This window comes from Drepanopeziza brunnea, assembly GCF_022702325.1.
Source record: "Drepanopeziza brunnea f. sp. 'multigermtubi' strain 214-2 chromosome Unknown ctg15, whole genome shotgun sequence".
Lineage (NCBI taxonomy): Eukaryota > Fungi > Ascomycota > Leotiomycetes > Helotiales > Drepanopezizaceae > Drepanopeziza > Drepanopeziza brunnea.
This window is the reverse complement of record NW_027094078.1, coordinates 1,382,933-1,403,192: the sequence shown is the minus strand read 5'-3', so window position 1 is coordinate 1,403,192 and position 20,260 is coordinate 1,382,933. Positions and strand designations below refer to the sequence as shown.

Below are 20,260 nucleotides of genomic sequence, written 5' to 3'. Positions count from 1 at the left end.
CAGACGTATTCAATACTTTTGGATATCTCTAGCTTGATTACGTGAAAGAATATAATGTTTAAAAGAGAGATACAGGTGTATGATTGACACGAGCATTAGGCCTGCGTATAATAGCGAATCTTTTGGATTGATTTTTTGATACTCTGAATCGACGTACCACCGTTTTCTTGGAACAGAGCACTTCTGTTCAGATTTTCTAGTGCCTTTTTGCGTTTGCCATGTTCCAAGGCCCGCCATAACGGCAAAGTCAACTTTTATCTTTGCGTTTGAGCTTGATCAATTCCTCGAGTCTATAAGAAAGGCTGTGTGGATCTTTTTCAAAAAATTGTGTTTTTGGCAATCTATATTTCCCCTCCTGACATACTCTCATCAACTGGCATTCGCGGTTACCAAGTCGCAAGTAGGCCAGGCCATCAAAACGTCGAATTGGCCTTAGCCTGTTAGTTAGTTGTTACCTTACCATAATGGCTCGCCTCCCTCGCTCGCGAACTCCCCTCGGCCTCAGGAAGGACGATGCAGCGTACCTCAAGTCCGGACCAATGAAGGAATTCCATTCGAATCTGGTCTATCCAGAAGAATCAACCAATCCTTCGCTGTTGCCTCTCTAGCTACACAATGATTTGCCCACCAAGATAGTAGCGACCTGGGTCTTAGCATCATAGTGTACCGCTAAGCTTGACATCCGCTCTCTTCAAGACAATACGAATCTCGAAAAGCAGTTGGCGCAGCCGGAAGAGAAGAATAACTCCTTTCAAACGTATGCGATATGCATACAGTAACCCTCAAAATCGATCATTGGCCCGGCTAGAGAGCTATAAATCGCCAGGCAGTGTCCCAAAACCATGAGGATTGAGTGCTACTGCAGACGCTACCAAAGTCTCATCCGAGGAACACCGAGGAGTTGTTATGTGCAGCAAAACTTTGTATGGGGTACACTATGTATGCTTCGGGATGGAGGAGGCGTTAAAATCAATGATTACCATGGATCTTATTTAAGGATCTCCCGGACCTTTCTCTGCTTTGCTATATACCAAGGGCTAGACGTTGGTCATGGCGGTCATGAACCGACGGCATTAGGAGTAAGTGTAGCGCATGCGTAATATGTAGAGAAATATATGAATTTGTTTGATGTTTGGATAAATGCGGTATGTATAAAAACGCCCGAAGCTTTGAAAGATAAACGGCAGGCAGGAATCAAAACAAAACGCCGGCTCAGACAAACATGCGTGGATGGATGTTTGCAACAGACACGATCTTTGCTCGTAGATCTTTTTCCATCTCGAGATCCTGAGCTGTTCCCAACTGAAAGCCCACTTCCGTAAATCTGGCAAAAGTTCCTGCTTCAATACGCCCCATACCCATAAGGCCCGCCGTTTCAGATGATCTCTGGAGGAGAATCGGAACCAGTTTTGGTCCTCTAGGTCCCGACCTCCCCAGTCCCTGTGGCATCAACATCCGGATAAATCGGCAGCTGTGGAAGACTATCATTCCCATCACCACTATGATCAAAAGACAACTTTCCAGACCACGTAACTCTACTCGGTTGGCCCAGGTCAACGATGGAGAGAACATGAAGACCACTACCAAAGCAAACCATCAGCTCCCGTAAGAGACACCACCAAGACATGAATCTCGAAAACAAAGAAGGGGATATGGCTAGCTTACAGCGCAACGAACGACAAAATCTTCGCCGCGAGACTTCCTCCTCCGTGGTAGTACGTCCTGTGGTGCGGCACGGCCGTGACGAGACTGATAACCAGCGGTACGATCAGCAAGTCCAAGGCAGCTTGCACCGCACCCAACAGCAGCCACGACGGCAGCCTCTTCCCTGGCGGTACAGACATGGAAGATCTGGAGCCTCGCAGTTCGATCCTCACGCGCATCTTCACGAGACGCGTGAGGAGGTGGTGCAGCAGGACCCAGATCTCACGGCCGAGAGCGACGAGATTGAAGACGGCGGCGGCGACGCTATGTTGGCGGCCGGAGACCAGGAAATGGATGGCGGTCGCGAGGAAGAGGATGCCGGCGACGGAGCGGAAGTAGAAGGTCGGATGGAAACGGTACTCGAACTCTTTCTTGTTTGGGGACGGTGGGCTTTCGTCGCTGTCTGGTATAGGAGTGATGAGACGAGAATCCTCGTTGATTGAGTCCATTGAAGGACGGGTATCTTCAGGCAGACGGTGGTAGCGGGTGTTTGCTGCCATTTTCGAAGCTGGGGTGATGTTTTTGAGTCAACCCAATGATTTTATAAGGAGTTGCGCGAAAGGAAATAATGATGGGTTGTGAGCAAGTCTATATACCAAAGCTCACCGACGAAATTACAAGCAAGGCTTGCTTACTTATGCCAAGAGACCTTCAAGCGGGAAATCTTGATATACGTAGGATATAGCGAATGGACGTTGACTTTGACTCTATGCCTGATCGGAACTTCCTGCGACGCGGCTGTGCATCCATCTACTGTCAAACACCGTCAAGCGGCCCAAACGATTCTCCCCCACTGTCATGCTCAAGCCAGCGACACAATATTGTCTACGGACAACGAGAAATTGTAAAAAGAAAATTGAGGGAGCCACCGACGTGAGATAAGCCTCATCATGGCGGGGGTGTAAGCATTACTATTTAGACTCCGCCGTATGTTGACTAACACTCGAGAGGCCTCTTTGGACGGGGAAAATGCTGCGCCACAGATCGACAACATTGACTCACTAAACGGCATACACACATAAATGGAGAGAAGAGCAAGATGATCAAGTATATGGCATCCGGGCACTACACTGGCGAAGGCACTCTGTCTCACTGCAGAGAGGAGCTTCCTCGCTGTGACAAATCCCATAGCATGAACAGAGCATTGACGCAAAAGGACAAGGAAAGGTACTGGGAAGAGTGGTGATGTCAATACTACCATTACCTGCCGTTCAAAATTTGTACGGAAATTGTAAGTGCTGCAGTTCTCGACATATTCTTGAAACCGATCACCACTCCCAACGATCGGCTTCGGACTATCGCGCTCACAAGGGGAACGAAAAGAAGATCCGTCAGTCAGATGCCACATCATTGGAGTCAAGGCCCAAACCCCCTGGAAATTGGCAAGTATGTTTAAAAGCCGTACCTCAGCAGAGTGTTGCAAGAGACTTTTCGAGTTTAACCGTCCTGCCATCGTGTCTTCTACCCTTAGACGCCACGCTGAAATGCATTTTCCGTCAGATGTCGCAGCCCATCCTACCATAGCATTGAGCCGGAGTGCAATGAACCCTCTTGTAATACAATCTGAGAATTTTGTTGGAGGAAAGATGACGCCGCAATCAAGACCGCTTCTTGCCCTGTTTTGCGGTCATCTTTCTGAAGGCTTCCATACCACCAGCACCAATAGGCCTAGAAGAAGGATCCAGACCCTTGCTGGCATCGAAAGTACTCTTGGGAGCAATAGTGTAACTGGTGTTACCGCTCTCGACCCGAGCTCTGGTACTCTGCACGCCAGGTTGAGCCAGAACACGCGCGCGGTCGAGCTCTTTCTGCGACATCATGATACGCTGCGATGCTGGCAATTGGGAAGATTGTGTACCACCTGGGCGATGCGCGAGGGCAGCAGCTCTGTGAGAAATGTTAGCATGAAATCGGATGATGAGGAACACGGTCACGTACTGGTGATCAAACTCCCTAGTAGCAACCTTGCGCTTCTTATAGTCGTCACTGCGCTTGAGGATCGGTCTAGACCAGTCTCCCAACAATCTCTCAGCCGTTCGCTTGATTCCGATCTGTGGCTTCTTGCTCTTAGTGTAGTACAGAACGACCTTACCAATCCCGCTACTAAGCAGGGCCTCCTTCTCGATTGGTAGCTTAGTGAGAGCTGCGAACAGGTCTCTCTGGATGTTGTATGCGGGAAGACTGCCATCATTTAAAGGTTCGAGAAAGAATTTGACGGATTGGAGGAAATTCGTATCAGGGTCAACGATCGAATGCTGGACGGTATTTCGGTTAAGTAGAGCCACAACCTCAGGAAGCATCTTGAGCTTGTTCAGAGCAGGTTGCCCCTTCTCACGAGCTGTGTTGTCTGCTTCACAAGCCTGCTCCATTCGAATCTTCAGAGCCGCAATTTCGTCATCGAAAGCCTCCTCAAGATCCTGCAACAGTTAGAGTACAATCCCACGACAGTCCGTATGAATGGACCTACCACTTCATCCTTCTTGCGTCTTCTCTTGTTGGGATTCTTTAACGCAGCATCCATCGCCTTATCCAGCGCTCTTCGTCGTCTTTCCTCCGGTGTCAAATTTGTCTCATCCTCTGGCGTAGCTGGTCGTCTCTCTCTCGGCTTGTCAGCCTTCTCTCTGTCCGACCTAACACCCTTTGGCTTCTTGTTTCTCTTTCCATCGATCACCTGTCCATCTGGATCCTCATCATCATCACGACGAGCACGCTTCTTCTTATCGCGCTTTGCTTCCTTTGGCTTCTTGCCCTCGCCCTCCTTATCTGCCCGCTTGCGCTTTCCAGCCTTCAGGGTTCGCGCAGCATCTTCATCGATACCAACCAGGGGTCTATCCTCAAGGGCAACGGTTGCTGGATCGAATTCGGCGAACTCTGCCTCATCGACTTCTGAGAGCTCAGATTCGTTGTCGGAGATGTCAGGGACCTCGTTCTCTTCATTGTCCATGTCGAGATCTGGGTTTGCTGCAGGCGCAGTCGGCGAGTCTCGCTCGTCGTCAGACATCGTAGCAGCGAGAGAGACCGTAGAGTCGAGTTAGTGGGGAGAGCAAGGCTGGATGAAAGGTTTTGTTGAAAAGGGTTCTGGTCAGATCTTGAGGTGTTCCGAAGGTTCGAACGTGAGGTCGAGCCTAGCTGGCCCCGCTAAATATTTTAAGGTTTAGCGCTACTAGTGGCAGGCAGCCTTGTTCTCTGGAGTAGAAAGTAAACAAATCACCCGGCAACAGGACTTCAGTACCGACCTCAACTTCAACTTCAACTTCAACGTCAACTTCAACTCCAGCATTTGCTTTTGTAGTTGAATCAAATCTACCAAGATGTTCAACGACCCCCAATCAAAGCGATCACATGAAAGTCCTATGGACTTTGAATGGTCAGGCCAGGCGCCTGTCGATCACAACTCCCCTTTTTTGAAGCGACCACAACCGCAAGGTGAGCGAGCATAAGCAACTCCGCAAAGCTGGCTGGACATATATCACTAACATGACTGCAGACGGATTTGGATTTGGATTTGGATCTGGATCCAATACATCTTTCGGTGGAGCATCATCGGCTCCCGCACCTCCGTTTCGTAATCCCCAATTCACCACTCCTCGGAAGCCATTCAACGAAGATCAATTCTCGGAAATGTCTGGTGTCGAGTCGTCGCCCGCAGATACCGCAGACGAAGACACACCCGATCCTCCTCGAAGAACCCAGGCGAGCGGGTTGGGTGCTGTGCGTCCGGCTCCCATATTCGGAAGATATGGCGCTGAATTCGCGGGTAGCAGTCCTGGAAGGGCAGACCGACGAGGGGGCAAATTCGGAGCCGGCATTGCGCAGAAGTTGCGAAAGCGAAAGCGGATCGAGCGAGATTCCGACGTACTAATCAAAGGTTACCACCACGATGGTGATAACGAATCAGAGGACAGTGAGAGCCAACCCAAAAGCAGAGGTCCGAAGTCTTCAAAGCAGAGACCAGTGACACCCCAGCCAGGCTTCTTCGCATCAATATTCGACTACATTCACAATCACCCCAATCTCCCCAACATCCTTTCCTACTACGCCCACCTCGGCCTCAACGTTTTCATCGTGTTTATCACCATCATCGGGATCTGGACCATGTATACCACCGTCCAGGCCGATGTTGAAAAAGCCTCTCAGAAAGAACGAGGGATTTTGATGGCCGGTATCGCAAAGTGCGCCCAAGACTACGTGATCAACCGGTGCGGTGCCGATCAGCGTGTACCAGCGCTGGAACACACATGCAAAGAATGGGAACTCTGCATGAATCGGGATCCGAAAAGCATTGGACGGGCGCAGGTCGGCGCGCAAACGTATGCGCAGATCTTCAATAGCTTTATTGAGCCGATAAGTTATAAAGCTATGGTATATCTCCGCTCTGCCCTTTCCAATATTCTCACGAAACATTTATCATCCTTGCCAGGGATTCTTACACGTTGCTAACACTCACCCCTAGATCTTCGTCGTCATTATAGTCGCAGTGTACACTCTGGGAAACAACTACGCCTTTAGCCAACTCCGCTCCAAAAACCAGCACCATCCCATGTCTATGCCACAGCAAAACCCTTACTTCCCTCCTCCGCAAACCCAGCAGCGGTTCCACTGGGGCGCGTTACCGCAGACACCGCAGCACAATAGTCTCGGCTACGATTTGTACGGCGCGCAGACGCACCTCCCAATCATGCCAAGCCAGACGCCCGGCCCGGGACAGCGCAGTCCGAGTAAGGGAAACCGGAGCCCGAGCAAGGGATATCAAGGACAGGAGTCCGAGCAAGGGGAGTAGGGCGCAGGACCTCGAGGAGTGAGGGGGATGTCGGGGGCCAGCGATAGCGAGCAGGAGAAGATGAGTCTCAGGATCACCAGAAGAATTTCTTCATGCTGAATTTTTTTTCCTTTCACTACAGCTTCACAGCTTTAGGCCTTGTGGGCAGCAAAGCAATGCATACGTATGGGGTGGATGGGCGGGTACTGGAGTTTGGGGTTAACGACGCTTAGTAGGGAACACTGTACCGCAAAAACCACCACAGCAGGCGTTCTTTCTCTTCTCTTCTCTTCTTTTTCGTGTATGGGAGAGTAGGTGGATAGTTAGTTTAGTAATGCACGGTACATGCATGCCCTGGCCAGCCCATCTCCCATCTCCCATCTCCCATCTCCCATCTCCCATCTCTCTTCTCTCCTCTTTCTTTAATGTTGTCCCCTCTCCATTTCTCTCTCGTCCCTATCCTATCCTTTTCCAACCCCCTATCCGCACGTGAAGCTCGAGTTTCTCGAAGCGAGCGTTCCCCTCCCCCCCCACCTCTTTTTTTTTTTTCCGAAACACAACCAACAGTCTACTCTCATCCACAACAGTCCACTCTCGTCCACAACAGTCCACTCTCATCTAGTCTAGTCTAGTCTAGCCCAAGCAAGAAGGAAACCACCCAATTTCTGGCTTTCCTTCCTCGAGCCTTTCTTGAGCCGTTCGTTTACCTTGTGTTGTATCGTACCGTATCTGTATCTGTATCTGTATCTGTGTCTGTGTCGAGGGAAAGGGGGCGAGGGCCAAAAAAAAAAAAAAAAAAAAAAAAAAAAAAAAAGGAAGAAGAAAAATTAGGCGTCGTATCATGTTTTTCTATCCTGTTATTGTCCACCTTTGGTTTTTTTTTTTTTTTTTTTTTTTAAAAAGAAATATATATAGAGAGAGAGGGGGGAGAGACAGAGAGAGAGAGAGGTATCAAGATAACACCAGATGTCACACTTCCTTAGATTTAGATATATATATAGATATATGTATATATCTAATCCGATATACCCACCCGCCTCCCAGCGCCAGAGCACATGTTTCGTACGTCTGTACCGGTGAGGTGCTTTAAGTCTTCCTTTTTCGGTTCGGCTGGGTAGCGGGTTTAGATATATGTAAATATATATATATATATGTGTGTGTGTGTGTGTGTGTGTACTCGTAAAAGAAAAAGAAAAAGAAAAAAGAAAAGAGGGCGACGGGAAAAGGCCTGAATGGATATATACATATATACATTGTATATATGTGTGTGTGTGTGTGTGTGTGTGTGTGTGTGTGTGTCTGAGTGTGTATGAGTGCATCTGTATGAGTGCATCTATCTGTATACTCCGAAATCGAACCAGAACCAGAACCAGAACCAGAACCAGACCCAGACCCAATCGAACCAACCCAATCAAAGCGAGACGCATCACGCATCAACGCATCAACGCATCGCCATACCTCACCACATACAAAAAAAAAACTCAGAGTCGTTCTCGTCATCTCGTCATCTCGTCTCCTCTTGCCGCGGCTCTACGCTCACTGGAATCTGGATTCGGTGGCCCCGTGTACCTACTACTACTTACTTACTTACTTCCTTTCTTACTTACTCACTTACTACCACTACTATGCCAAAGCCCCCATTTCATTTATTCATTCAATCATTCCATTCCATTCCCCGTGTCTTCAATCGGCTGCAGCAGCCCCCGAAAACGAATGATGCGAACGAGTGAACGTATCCATATCCCACCCTTCTTCCCCCACCCCTTCCCAAACCTGTCTATCTAACAACCACACCGCGCTCTCAAGCACAATGCTCGCTCTCTTCAACCACATCACCGCTTCTTGATCTCAGAAGCCCAGCCCTCGATGCCTTCGCCCCTGCTTCCCACCTCTAGCCCCGGAATCTTCACCCCCTTCATTCCCACCGTATCCTCCAGCCACTCCGCGCCCGCCATACCCCCCGCGTTCGCCCGCTTCTCCGGCACCAGCTCCAGCATCGGCGTCAGGAACTCCCCCACCTTGCGCGCCTCCTCGTCCTTGAAGTGGTACTTCTCCTTCAGGACATCCGGGAGGGCCCAGTGCCGCAGGCGGTGGATGTTGCGTAGCTCGCCCTTGCGGTTGAAGATCTCTTGCGACCATTTTCCTGACATGCAGAGGGATTTGGGGAAGGGGCCAAGCAGCTCGATGATCTGTGCAATATGGTCATCGTCCTTGCCGTATTTGGTGCCAGATTGGGGGTCGAAGAGGTAGTCGCCAGTAATGAGTTCGAACACCTACCAAACCGGATTAGCATTACATTTGAGACATGGCAAAAGATTCAGGCGAGTTTTAAAGCGTACCATTGCAGCCATACTCCAGACATCTGTACTAGCACCCCATTTTGAACCTAAGATTACTTCCGGAGATCTGTATTGTCTGGTTTGGATATCATTCGTAAAGTGGTGGCTTGTCCAACACGCGTTACCCAGATCTGCGATCTTGACTGATATCTTCTCGAAACCGGTCGTCTCTTCCTTCTTTTTGTCCGGTGTAGATTTATCGAGTGAGATGCCAGATACTTCACGAGTGAGGATATCTCTATTTCGACATTAGCCAAATAAAACCCCTCGCTTCAAGATATGTACGTACGCAGTCTTCTCCCGTTGCTTGTGGTTCTCCTCATCTTCCTTCTCACTCTTCGGGGATGGGTTTTTAGAGGCTCCTGTAGCGCCAGTTATTACGGCATGCTCTGACACGCCGGCAACGCTGGCGTCCGAGACGGGAGATGGATTACCTTCTTGCATTATCTGATTGAGACTGGTGTGAGAGCCAGCCGCACCGCCTGGGAATCGCAGCAAATCTGCATGGTTGAAGCTGGCATTCAGCGGGCTGGGTAAAGGCTGGCTGCCAGTGATTAGGGTCCGACGTCTTCTTCTTCCATTAGGGTTGTCTTCCTTGTTCTCCTTCTTGACCTCCTCCTTGACGCAAGTCTTCACAATCTGCTCCACGTCTCCGATCTCTATCAAGACGTTCTCCGGCTTCAGATCTGTGTGTATGATGCCGCACTCTCTGTGCAAGTAGTCCAGGCCGAGGAGGACCTGCTTTGCAATCTGCTTGACCAGCGGCATCGGGATCCCACGATGGTTCCAGCGCTTGATCAAGCCCAACAGGTTCTCGCCCAGGACCTCGAAGACCATGCAGACGTGCGTGCCATTGGGGCCCTTGTGCTCGAACGAGTCCAGCAGACTAACAACGTGCTTTCGTCCCGGGTGGTCTGGTTTGGCCGCGACGATCTTGTTCAGCAGCTTGATCTCGTCGATGGCGGTTTCGGTGTAATGCGCGGCAGATCGAACGACCTTCAGCGCTACATGCTTTCCCGTCACATTGTCTCTCGAGAGCCAGACGGTCGAGAAATGGCCCCAGCCCAGCTTGCGCACCACGGTGTATTTGCCGTCCTTGAACTGCTCCCCAACCTGGACGGGATGGTAGCCGCCCTTGCAGTAGTCCTCAGAATCCTCCTCGTCGGCGGTGGTTTCGGCGGCCTCTTCCCGCGACGACGAGGCGGAGGAGGGGGATCGGTTCATGGCAGATGATTTCGAGGTCGAGGTCGCAGCGCCACTAGATCTGTAAGGGGTGTTGTGCGTGGTCAGCATAGACTTGAGCAACGACGACATTGTGCAGATGAGGTGTAACAATGCTAGTCGGGGTCATTTTTAATGCTGAGGTGACGATGGGTAGAGAAGGATTGTTTGCGCGCAGATCGGGATCGAGGGGTGATGATAAGTTGGGGTCGGGTAGGGTGGCTGTGGTAAGTAGTAAGGATGTAGATATTAGATAGACGGGGTCTCTCGCATTCACTTGAGCGGGCAGCAATCAAAGCCCAGTCGCGCAGATCAGAGCAGACGAAAAAGAAAGAAATAAAGAGAGAGAGAAAGAGAGAAAAAGAGAAAGAACGAAAAAAAAGGGAAGAAGACGGAAAGAAAGCAGGTAGACAAACCCTGGGGTAGAGTTCATAGCATCGCCCTTCTCCTTCTCCGACTCTGCGCCAGTCGTGATGATAGGCCTCAACAACTCCTTCTTGCGCTTCTTATTGTTCCCATTGGCAGCGGCGGCAGACGCAGCAGCTTGTTTAGCCTTGGAGATGATGTGCGAGGCCTGCGATCCGTTCATAGTGGGTAGTATTTAAGAGACGCGGGCGGGAATGAGGATGAATGAGTTGGAATGGCGATGGCGATGGCGATGGCGATGGCGATGGCGATGGCGATGGCGATAGCGATGGCGGGGTTGGTCTGAGCAGTAAGTAAGTAGTATGTAAGTGGTGAGTCGGCGGCGTCGGTGTCGGCATCGGTTAGTTGTTTAAAAGCGGTGGAGTTGTTTGCGGGATCTCAGTCTCAGAAGGAAGTAAGTAAATCAGTGATGCGACGACAGCAAAATCAATCGGAAAGCGGTTCTGTGAGAGTGTAAGTGAGTGAGTGCTATTGGTATTGCGCTCTCTCTCTCTCTCTCTCTCTCTCTCGCTCTCTTTCTCCTCTGTCCTCTGTCTTCTTAGCTATGACGCGGGCCGGGTACAATACGGTTCGGGGAAAGGAAACGTTGCCGCCGATCGATGCGAGTAGGTACCTAGACTTACTACGTACCTACAACATACAGTAATTACTACCTCTCTAATCAAGATGAAAAGTCGGTTTCGGATCCCGTTCTTCCCAAGTACAAGAAGTAATAACTGATCAGAGGCTATATACCACTTCTACACAATTACCGCGACCATATCATATCGTCTGCTAGTAATCAACCTGTACTATAAGATCTTCTCTTCACTTCACGACTCGAGGGAGGAGGAGGTGATTCGTCCAGGGGGGGGGGATCGAATAAGAAATCCGGCATCTGTTTACGTCAATAAACAAGGGCTATCGTACAATGGAATTGTGCTTTCTCTTCTTATTTCGTTGCAGCTATGCAAACTTACCCCCAAGACCCTACGTATAGCACACGCGCATAAGTATCGTTCCTTTATCTGCAACTCTATTCATCTCAGGCCAAAGCCGACTAAGCAACTATAGTACTATACCTACCTAATCGCCATGGGGGAGGGGAAGGGGAGGGGAGGGGAGGGGAGGGTTAGGGGACGGGCGGCCCAGGCGATTAACTCCAAGATCAAGAAAAAAGAAACTCAGTTCCGTCGTCACGTTAACGTCCGCCGGTCCAGTAATTACTACGTAGTACTGTAGGTACCTTCCCCCACGTCGCGACGGGTCCCATAGCCAAGTTCGCAGCGTGCTTAACCTGTCTTGCCATTCATCCATTACTTAAGAGAAAAGAAATTCTCCTTGATTTGCGAATCGCTCCATTCCTAAATCGAACCTACGCCATGTGAAAGAGATATATACACATATATACATATATATTATAATATGTCCGCCCACTCGGTGCTAACACGCGAAAGCAAAAGCAACATCATCTCGCTCAACAAATCCTCCCTCTCGGTTTCTTCTTCTTCGCCGCATCGCGTCGGCTTTAGCTAAAATCTACCTATCATAGGTAGGTACTGTACACAAACAAACTACCGTGCTACCTAGATCTACCATACACCTAACCCAATCGGGTAACTCCGAAGCGTACGGAGCGCAAAAGCCGTGCACGATTGTAGCGGGTCCAGGTCTTGGGATTCGGAGAAGAAAGGTACAGGCAAGGCAGTTAGTGAGTTAGGGTCAGGGCGAGCTTCGCGAGCTGGGTTGGCTTCAGGGTCAGTTACTAGTAGTTAGTCAGTTAGTCAGGGTTACGAATATAACGGTATGTTTTTCTTGTATTTTGGTTTGAGTTTCAAGGCAGAGAGGTAGTTGGTAGTTAGGTATGTATGGTAGACTTGGCAATCGTGTATAGTACTGGTAGATTTACGTCGTAGCTAAAGCCATCGCATCGCGTCCGCACGTCCTGCCCGGATCGAGAAGGTACATACGCGGTGCGCCTTCTAGAACGCTTATACGGAAACAAGAGGAAGATACGGATTAAACCGTAATCGTCGGTTCGCTTGAATAGGCCTTCTAGGTTCTATCATCCTCTCAGACGACGGTGATTGCATGTACTACGTATATAGATTAAAGCGTATGGATTTTGGTCCGTAGGGATAGGTAGGTATATTTGTATTTATTTTAAATATTCTCGCACCTAAAAAGGGAGAGAAAGGAGCATGCATGCATATTCCATCAAAGCGTGACCATCCAGAGTCCAGACCCCATTCTTTCTTCCCCTTCCCTTCCCTTTCCCCTCCCTCAAGAAAAACCACGGCCGAGTCTCGCTGTCAACAACGCATTTGATTCTTCTTCTTCTTTAAAAAAGGGTATCAGTAATCCAGGATGCTGCCGAATGAATAAAAATGCGTCCGGCAAACGGAAAAGCAGCGCGGCTGGAGCAGGATGGGACCTGCTCTATGCACAATACCATGTATTCAAACATCGAAACGTTTGGAATCTTTTCAAAAGCGCGTATGGAAAACAGAAACAGGTCCGTCTTGGACTTGATTGCTTTCTTGCCCAGCTGGGAATGGGAGAATGCGATGATGGCCGGTCGGTCGTACGTACGTAAGTAGGTAAAATAAAGCAAAGTAAAACGGAATTCCGATTTCAGTCTGGCAAAAAAAAAAAAAAAAAAAAAAAAAAAAAAAAATTATTTCGGTTGAGAGAATGACCCTCAAGGTGTCATGATACATATCCTTCGGGACCTCCGGTCGAATCCGCACTTGCAAACTCGCAATGCGAAGCCTATAAGCTCCGAGATTTCAGAGACGTGCGAGCTGAAGCTTACTGGGTGCGACTTGTGTACCAAGAATTCGCGGAAAAGCTTCTTCCCCAAGATCTTGATGTCACCAGAGCAGCTGATCTTCACGCCTGGAACCCACTTCTTCGGATCATGGATGACGAGGTCGTTGGGAATGTCGGCTTCGGAGAATCTTGCTTTGGCGACGAAGTGCTCCGCAACCCGACGCAGGTCGGCTACGGTAACATCCTCGTAAAAAGCCTTGGATAGATATTCGATAGGCCAATCTTCTCCAGCGATTCCGGATGGAAATAATTTGAGAACGACACTGGGGCCTCTTCACTCAAACTGGTCCTCATAGTGGGAGCCCAAGGCACTGTACTCGTAGCCGCTGAGCAGCTTGTTGTACTTAGTCTCATTGGGGTCAGGCTTTTTGAAAGGGTAAGTTTCGGATCGGTGGATATGGAAATACGACTGGCGGTTGAGGAAGTGGCCGTGTGATCGAACGTCGGGCACGTACTTCTCGTCAATGTTGGCGAAGGCGTCGATCTCTCCGTCGTCATCGAAAAATGCTTTTGTAGCGACCCAGATCAGCTTCGGGGAGGCTATCTTGGCGGGAAAGAAGAGCGCAAGCTTGTACAAGTTTCCATCTTCGCCAGCCAGTCGAGGGTTGTTGATAAGGAAGTTGCCATGTCGGAGCATAGTAGTTTGTGCAAAGGACGGTCTGCGTTCTCGCAAGCCGCCGAGCAGTAGTGGATGGGTTTGCATTCCTTGCACCAGAGGGAAGCAGTCTTCTCGCAGACGGCACACAGATGGATGGGCTGGCATCCGGCTGGAGCTGGGGTTGGGACTGGGGCTGGTGCTGGTGTAGAAATCTTGAGGTTTGAGGTCGATGCCAAAGCTCAGCTGTACGAAAAGTTAAGAAAGATATCGAAGGCAGCTGTAATACTGAGCTGTGCGAGCGACACAGTCCGGATGAGGACTTACAATTTACTAAGCAAAGCAAAGCAAAGCAAAGGCCGATACTCAAGGCAAGGTTGAAGTTGAAGAAAAAGTAAGGTATGGGGCTGTAGCTAGTAGTCGACAGGACTGGAATCTGAATTTATAAACAAGAACAAAGGAATGAAGGGAATAATTGCACTACTGCACAGAGCGGAAGCTTCGCACAGAGACAAGAATTGGTTAAGGTGGCTGGCTCATTTACCTGTGATTCACTCGAGTATGTCTCTACTAATTACATGAAATCGTCCTTTACTCAGACAGTGGCGACCCCGTAGAGTAAACCACAGCCATAGCGAAAGACTCGGGTGAGAGGCGGTCGTCCATCTCCGTGATAATGGTGTTAATCTGGAATCAACGGTGAGAGACGTGAAGCTGACGAGACGCGTAAGTTGGGTGGGAGCACCAGAGCTGTTTCTCCAAGACGAAGTTGACGAAGATCCTCGTGATCTGATGTGACTGATATGAGAGCAGTGAGGTTCGAGGGGCGAGTAAAGGAGAGATTAGCGGGTATGCACTAGCGAATTCAGTCTAGTATTAAGAGTTGATTCCAAACGGAAGGAGCGAGCAGCAGTATGCCATGTTGACCAACCTCACGTGCCACAGCATCGAGTAATGGCAAGTCACTTGGAACTGTGAACAATAGACGGGCTGAAGCATTGGGGAAGAAACAAGCTGAATTCTGTGATATGAAGAGAAACCATGCAGATGCCGGAGAGCAAAGCTCTTTTGAAGGCATGAACTCTCGTGTTGCCTCTTCAACATAGGCCCCATGGAAAAGCAAATCCAATCATCGAAAAAAAAGTACGCAGAGAAAACCAGGCAGCTACCAATGTGCTTGAACAGTCAACGTTGGCCAGTAACCCGGTCAGACGGCTCGAGGGGAGACGACATCCACCCATGTAGTATCGCCTGCAGCCAGCTTCTCTGCCTTGAAAACCTTGATGAACGCTTCGAATTTCGATGACTTCATGTAGTCCTTGATGAACTTTTTACGCCAGCTTTCCTCGCCGGTAGCAATAACGCTCTGATCTGCAGCAGTATACGTAGCACTCGTATCCTTGTTGTTGTTGTCTTTTTCCTTGGGATGTTTTCGCATCTTGGGGCGAAGAACGTCCTTGCAGTAAGAAACGAAAATCTCAACTTGCTTTGCACTGATGGCTTTTCCGTCTTGTCTCATGACGAGTACCGTGGGAGCCAAACCAAGTTGCAGCATCTCAGTGTCGTTGCTTCCCCACGACGCCCCATCCGATGCTGGATCAGCGTTGGTCATCATCGCCTGGACCTCGACGTTTGCGAATGCAATCGGACCCGGCTTTACCGATAATTCCATCTCGGTATCTTGGACGACGAGGGTAAAACCCATGTGCTGAGAGATGGAGCAGACTTTCGGTAGTTCCGGTCGTGGATTACCCATCTTCGCGTTGATGAGCGCCAGGTCGTCTTCCTCTGGCGTGCTGGGTCGGGCCCAGACGTCTCGATACTTCTGGCAAGCCAGACTTGTCATGTCGCCTTCGCAGCTGATCTTGACCCCTTCTACCCATCCCTTACTCGGGTCGCGAATGATAAATCGGTTAGGAAAGTCAGACTCGAAAGTCTTCGACTTGGATGCGTAGTACTCCAGCACCAAACGGACGTCTGCCAAGGTGATATCCATGTATCCTGTCTGTTTCAAGTCTTTAACGAGACCATCGCTGCCTGGATTCTCAACGACGCCATCTCTGCATGGATGGCGGGGATCGAGCTTCAAAATGACAAGAGGGCCGCTGGTGCGGATTACGTCTTGAGTTACCTCATTGCATAGGTAATGATGATATCCTCTAATCAAGGCTCGGATGAGCTTATTGGGGCCTGGAAGTTTGGAGATGGGATAATCGTTTCTGAAGACCTGGAAATGGCTTTCGCGACTTTGGAAGTTGTGTGGTGTAGGGCTGGTCAAGTGTCCTTCTTCAATTTTGACCGAGGTTGACATCTTATCTCTATTCTCGTCGAGGATGCTTATTGGGACCCAGACGAAGTCAGGGCGGCCTGAGAAGGGGAAGTAAAAGGCGAGCTTATACTTCAGACTGTCCGAGTCGGTTGGGCGAGTGTAAGTGTGACGGAAGGCTGCCAACCCGGAACAAAACAACGTGTGCAATGGAAAGTCAAGCTTCCGGCATTCCTCCGAGCAGTAGCTCGCCGAACGGCACCTACTACACAGATTGTCTTTGACGGGCTTGTCGCAAAAGGCGCATTTTGAAAGAGGCATGACGAATGAATATCCGGCGGTGGACGAGAGCTGTTTTATTTGGTAGGAGAGAAGACTGCTAGATCGGTCAATATCGCTCTCCAAAGAGAAGAGGCAAACTTACTGGTAGCTGAACTTTCTCCAGCCAGCGAGCGAAAGCGAATCACTCCAAGATTCGTGGCAGCTTCAGGCAGGAAGGTAAATATCGAATTGATTTGCTCAATATGTTGTGGGGTTGTTGCTGCGGAGCGGGAGACCAGATATATGTAGTCGCCTTGAGGTAGAAGTCAAAGAAAAAAGTGAATGCAAAAGGTGAATGCAAAAGGTGAATGCAAAAGGTGAAAGCAAAAAGTGAATGCAAAAGTGTGGCTGCCTGGAAAGGAAGCGAGTAGATTGGAAAAGAACATGTCAGTAAACAAAGCTTATTCAATTTATGCTTGAGTAGAGCCTACTTTCAGCAGAGTGGCGCTCTTGTCGAAACTCATCCACTTTTAGCCATGGGAAACTTGGGTGAATACCATAAAATTGATGCACAAAGGGTATAAAGGAAATTCGTGTTATTGCATGTTGTTTTGCTGATGGGTCCAGCCTCGGAGTCACCTTCAGCTTTTTCAACATACTCTGGCCTGAAGAAGAGTGACACCCATCTCAACCTGATTTGGCCCACATCAGATGATGTGCCCAAGAGCTTTCGTGGACAGACGATTGCAGATATCTCAGTACATGTGCATCGACATCTGCTTGGCTATCTACCCCAGGTACTCTGATGTAGCCCGGATTCTGGACGGCTTCCTCAACATGGCCAGCAACTGACGGGACTAAGGGATCTTTGGAAGATGCAGCTATATTCGCCCGTGATTCTTGAGAAGCTGCCAAACAATACATATCTCACCTTTATAAGCAACAAGCCGGACCTGTTGAAAGGGAACCGAGACATACCATTACGGCCAATACGCCACAAGTACTCCAGACACCAGAGCACAAAATGGAAGATCGTCCACTATGCCCGTAGAAGCACCAGATTTGCGAGCTCAGGATGCCGGTTTTGGATAGTCCAGATCAGCGAGTACAAGCCAGGCCATAACTTTCCCGAGTGTATCGGCGGACAGCCAGATGCAGTAGCATTGCTTGGAGGGGGCACAATACCCAAGCTTGCGCTGACAGCGTTCAAAGACAATATCGGCATTGTCGCGGGTGGAACGATAGTCCAGGCTGGTGTTGGCTGTGTTGCTGGAGCCGATTTCTATGAAGAATTAGCTCTATTTGGCTCGGGGACGTAAAGGTCATCTACCGATTGATCCTTTTGAGGATTGATTCGATGTCTTCTAAAGGACTTGGCAAGGTAGCGGGGTTTTGGAAGGAGTAAAATAGAAGAAATAATTTTAAAAGAAAGGTGCAGAAAGTCCTATCCTATCGGCCTTCTGTTATAACAGGAGGGCCTCGGCCGTCTATGAGGAAGCTAGCTACATATATAGCCATTGACTGGTCGATAGCCGGCCGATTCGAATCTTTGCATTGAACCTACCACTTAAGAGCGATCACATAATGGAAGCTAAGATTGTTGAATACAACAAGCAATCCTCAATGAATAATATGGAGCCTTCGAATGGTGCCGAGGACGATATCCTGTGGAAAGGGTATGGGGAAGGAGTCAGAGGAGAGTCTACAAAGCACATTGAAATACCCGAGGGCAGAAGCGGGTCCTATACTTTGATAAGCCGGTGCTCATCACGTGGTAAACTTTACCACCACCGCGTCACCTTCACTGCCATGCCATCAACAGTTGTGAAAACAGGGAAATCATCCAGAGACTCTCTCTATTTCTCAGGATTGCGATAGAAGAAGCTTGAACGGGGTGATGTCGAGCGATATATCCCCAGAGAATGATTTAGCGAGAGCCTCGAAAAAAATGCCTACCCACTCACCTCCTCACTCCAAACCCACAAGTCTCGTTTCGAAGCGTCTGCATTCCGATAAATAGTTATTCCTAAAAATAAGATCATGGAGGAGACATATCCCTCATTCGTTTCACCGAGTCCTTCTCACCAAACTCTGCGACCTCCATCCGCCTCAAAAATGCCCGAGGATGAAGTCCAAACCCATCTCACTTTCATGCGCGAAGCTCTTGCCATGGTATGTAACGCCTCTCTCCTTGCAAAAAAAAAAAAAAAAAAAAAAAAAAAAAAGAAAAAAAAAGAGAAGAGATAATCCGACAAACTCACAAAAAGAAAGGCGGAGCTCGCTCTCCAAACCTCAGAAACCCCAGTCGGATGCGTCTTCGTATACAACGGACGCATCATCGGCCGCGGCATGAACGCCACGAACCGCACGTACAACGGGACCCGGCATGCAGAATTCATTGCCATCAATGATATTCTGATGGCTCCTCATCCGTCCGAGAAGGGGAGGAAGATCTATGGACCGGAGATATTGAGGGAGTGCAATTTATATGTTACTATTGAGCCGTGTATCATGTGCGCTAGTCTGCTCAGGCAGTTTGGTGTGCGGAGGGTGTTTTTTGGAGGAAGTAATGAGAAGTTCGGGGGTACGGGTGGGGTGTTGAATATTCAAAGGGAGAATGGAAGGGAGGTTGAGGAGGGTGATGAGGAGGAAGTGGGAGAGGAGGAGAGGAGGCAGAGAGAGTGGAGGAGGGAGGGTGATTATGAGGTTTATGGTGGGTGGTTGAGGGAGGAAGCTATCGTGATGCTGAGGAGATTCTACGTCCAGGAGAATGAGAGGGCGCCAGAGCCAAGGGGGAAGAAAGAGAGAGTGCTGAAGCTTGAGGTTGAGCCCATTGGAGGAAGTACTGCATGTGGGTAAGAGAAGCGAAGGAGCGGTCACATCCATCACCCGTCTCTAACGGACCCGGCCATCCCCCTCTCTTGGCGAGAGTGCGAACTGTTAGATTCGAGTTGAGAAGTCCAGAAGTCCGGATCGCTCTTCGCGGCCCGTGGGCAGAATCTGAAGAAAGAATACCAAATTTAACACCTATCGAGCCTTACAGATTCCCATGCCAGTCCTTATGTACAGACGGTGTCTTCTGCTCACCCTTCTCCCCTATTTCCCCTCGGCCGCTAATTCACGCTCGGCTTGCTGGTAATATTTCGCCGTATCGACACCGTGTTGGTTGTGGTTCACGAAGTTGAACCAGGGGATCACATGCAGCCATACACCCGAGTACCTCGAGTTTCTGCTGGCCATACCCTGAATATACGGGGTCATCGTGGTGACACCGTATAGCGGCTCTCCCTTCTTCACTTTGGCAACCATCTCCTTCATATCCATCTCTATTTCCCGGGAATTCTCTGTGAAGCCGTAGAATCGCACTGCGAGGTCCTGTTAGCAAGCCCTCGGTGGTCCAGGTTCCGGTGTTTAAACGAGACGCACGTATCGATCGTTGGTAGAACATCAAGAATCCAGCACTTATTCCAATTGCCCCCGAAAGACGCATAATGGGTGCGAATCCTCCCTTTCCGACCAAGGACGGCGCAATCCTCTCCCAGGTCAGCATCATGCCCGGCCCCAGCGCTGCTGTCACTGCTCCTGCCACATAGTCCGATTTGCGCGCATATCCGAAGACTCGTTTAAAATGTCTGCCATATGTCAATATCCATCTCTTTCGTACGGTCCAGCCGTAGAGCATTTGGGAAGCTCACGGGTCACTGTCGATGAGCTGCGAAAGGGTGATTAGTTTGATTTTCAAGCAGGTAGGATGGGAAAGCGCACAGGAAACTCGGTATCGAGCTTCTTAGCTGGTACAAAGGGCCTCTGCTCAGTGTTCGACATCTTGAGGGCTTGGCTGATGTCCCAATTGGTGTTCTGACTTTCTATCAGAGGTT

General features: G+C 49.5%; 9 protein-coding genes across 9 annotated transcripts; 3 read left to right on the top strand and 6 right to left on the bottom strand.

Annotated features, from left to right (window-relative positions):
- Window positions 1-1,417: 1,417 nt before the first annotated feature.
- L3040_008308 (uncharacterized protein) lies at window positions 1,418-2,204 on the bottom strand (the record flags this gene model as incomplete). Its single annotated transcript, XM_007295395.2, has 2 exons — window positions 1,418-1,580; window positions 1,666-2,204. The coding sequence occupies 2 exons, from the start codon at window positions 2,202-2,204 to the stop codon at window positions 1,418-1,420; spliced, it is 702 nt and encodes a 233-aa protein (XP_007295457.2).
- Window positions 2,205-3,302: 1,098 nt separating this feature from the next.
- Window positions 3,303-4,705, bottom strand: L3040_008307 (uncharacterized protein; the record flags this gene model as incomplete). Its single annotated transcript, XM_007295396.1, has 3 exons — window positions 3,303-3,591; window positions 3,643-4,121; window positions 4,172-4,705. The coding sequence occupies 3 exons, from the start codon at window positions 4,703-4,705 to the stop codon at window positions 3,303-3,305; spliced, it is 1,302 nt and encodes a 433-aa protein (XP_007295458.1).
- A 310-nt stretch (window positions 4,706-5,015) lies between these two features.
- On the top strand, window positions 5,016-6,484 carry L3040_008306 (uncharacterized protein; the record flags this gene model as incomplete). Its single annotated transcript, XM_066153981.1, has 4 exons — window positions 5,016-5,130; window positions 5,192-5,608; window positions 5,675-6,066; window positions 6,158-6,484. 4 exons carry the CDS (start codon window positions 5,016-5,018, stop codon window positions 6,482-6,484), a joined length of 1,251 nt encoding a protein of 416 aa, XP_066010527.1.
- A 1,811-nt stretch (window positions 6,485-8,295) lies between these two features.
- Window positions 8,296-10,612, bottom strand: L3040_008305 (uncharacterized protein; the record flags this gene model as incomplete). Its single annotated transcript, XM_066153980.1, has 5 exons — window positions 8,296-8,736; window positions 8,803-9,040; window positions 9,092-9,164; window positions 9,237-10,066; window positions 10,440-10,612. The coding sequence occupies 5 exons, from the start codon at window positions 10,610-10,612 to the stop codon at window positions 8,296-8,298; spliced, it is 1,755 nt and encodes a 584-aa protein (XP_066010526.1).
- Window positions 10,613-13,129: 2,517 nt separating this feature from the next.
- L3040_008304 (uncharacterized protein) lies at window positions 13,130-13,897 on the bottom strand (the record flags this gene model as incomplete). The annotated part of the gene is made up of 2 exons (XM_007295399.1): window positions 13,130-13,523; window positions 13,578-13,897. The coding sequence occupies 2 exons, from the start codon at window positions 13,895-13,897 to the stop codon at window positions 13,130-13,132; spliced, it is 714 nt and encodes a 237-aa protein (XP_007295461.1).
- A 1,165-nt stretch (window positions 13,898-15,062) lies between these two features.
- Window positions 15,063-16,166, bottom strand: L3040_008303 (uncharacterized protein; the record flags this gene model as incomplete). Its single annotated transcript, XM_007295400.2, has 1 exon — window positions 15,063-16,166. One exon carries the CDS (start codon window positions 16,164-16,166, stop codon window positions 15,063-15,065), a length of 1,104 nt encoding a protein of 367 aa, XP_007295462.2.
- Window positions 16,167-17,257: 1,091 nt separating this feature from the next.
- On the top strand, window positions 17,258-17,701 carry L3040_008302 (uncharacterized protein; the record flags this gene model as incomplete). Its single annotated transcript, XM_066153979.1, has 1 exon — window positions 17,258-17,701. The coding sequence occupies one exon, from the start codon at window positions 17,258-17,260 to the stop codon at window positions 17,699-17,701; it is 444 nt and encodes a 147-aa protein (XP_066010525.1).
- Window positions 17,702-18,497: 796 nt separating this feature from the next.
- Window positions 18,498-19,241, top strand: L3040_008301 (uncharacterized protein; the record flags this gene model as incomplete). The annotated part of the gene is made up of 2 exons (XM_007295401.2): window positions 18,498-18,554; window positions 18,654-19,241. The coding sequence occupies 2 exons, from the start codon at window positions 18,498-18,500 to the stop codon at window positions 19,239-19,241; spliced, it is 645 nt and encodes a 214-aa protein (XP_007295463.2).
- A 237-nt stretch (window positions 19,242-19,478) lies between these two features.
- Window positions 19,479-20,207, bottom strand: L3040_008300 (uncharacterized protein; the record flags this gene model as incomplete). Its single annotated transcript, XM_007295402.1, has 4 exons — window positions 19,479-19,747; window positions 19,809-20,014; window positions 20,078-20,094; window positions 20,148-20,207. 4 exons carry the CDS (start codon window positions 20,205-20,207, stop codon window positions 19,479-19,481), a joined length of 552 nt encoding a protein of 183 aa, XP_007295464.1.
- Window positions 20,208-20,260: the final 53 nt, after the last annotated feature.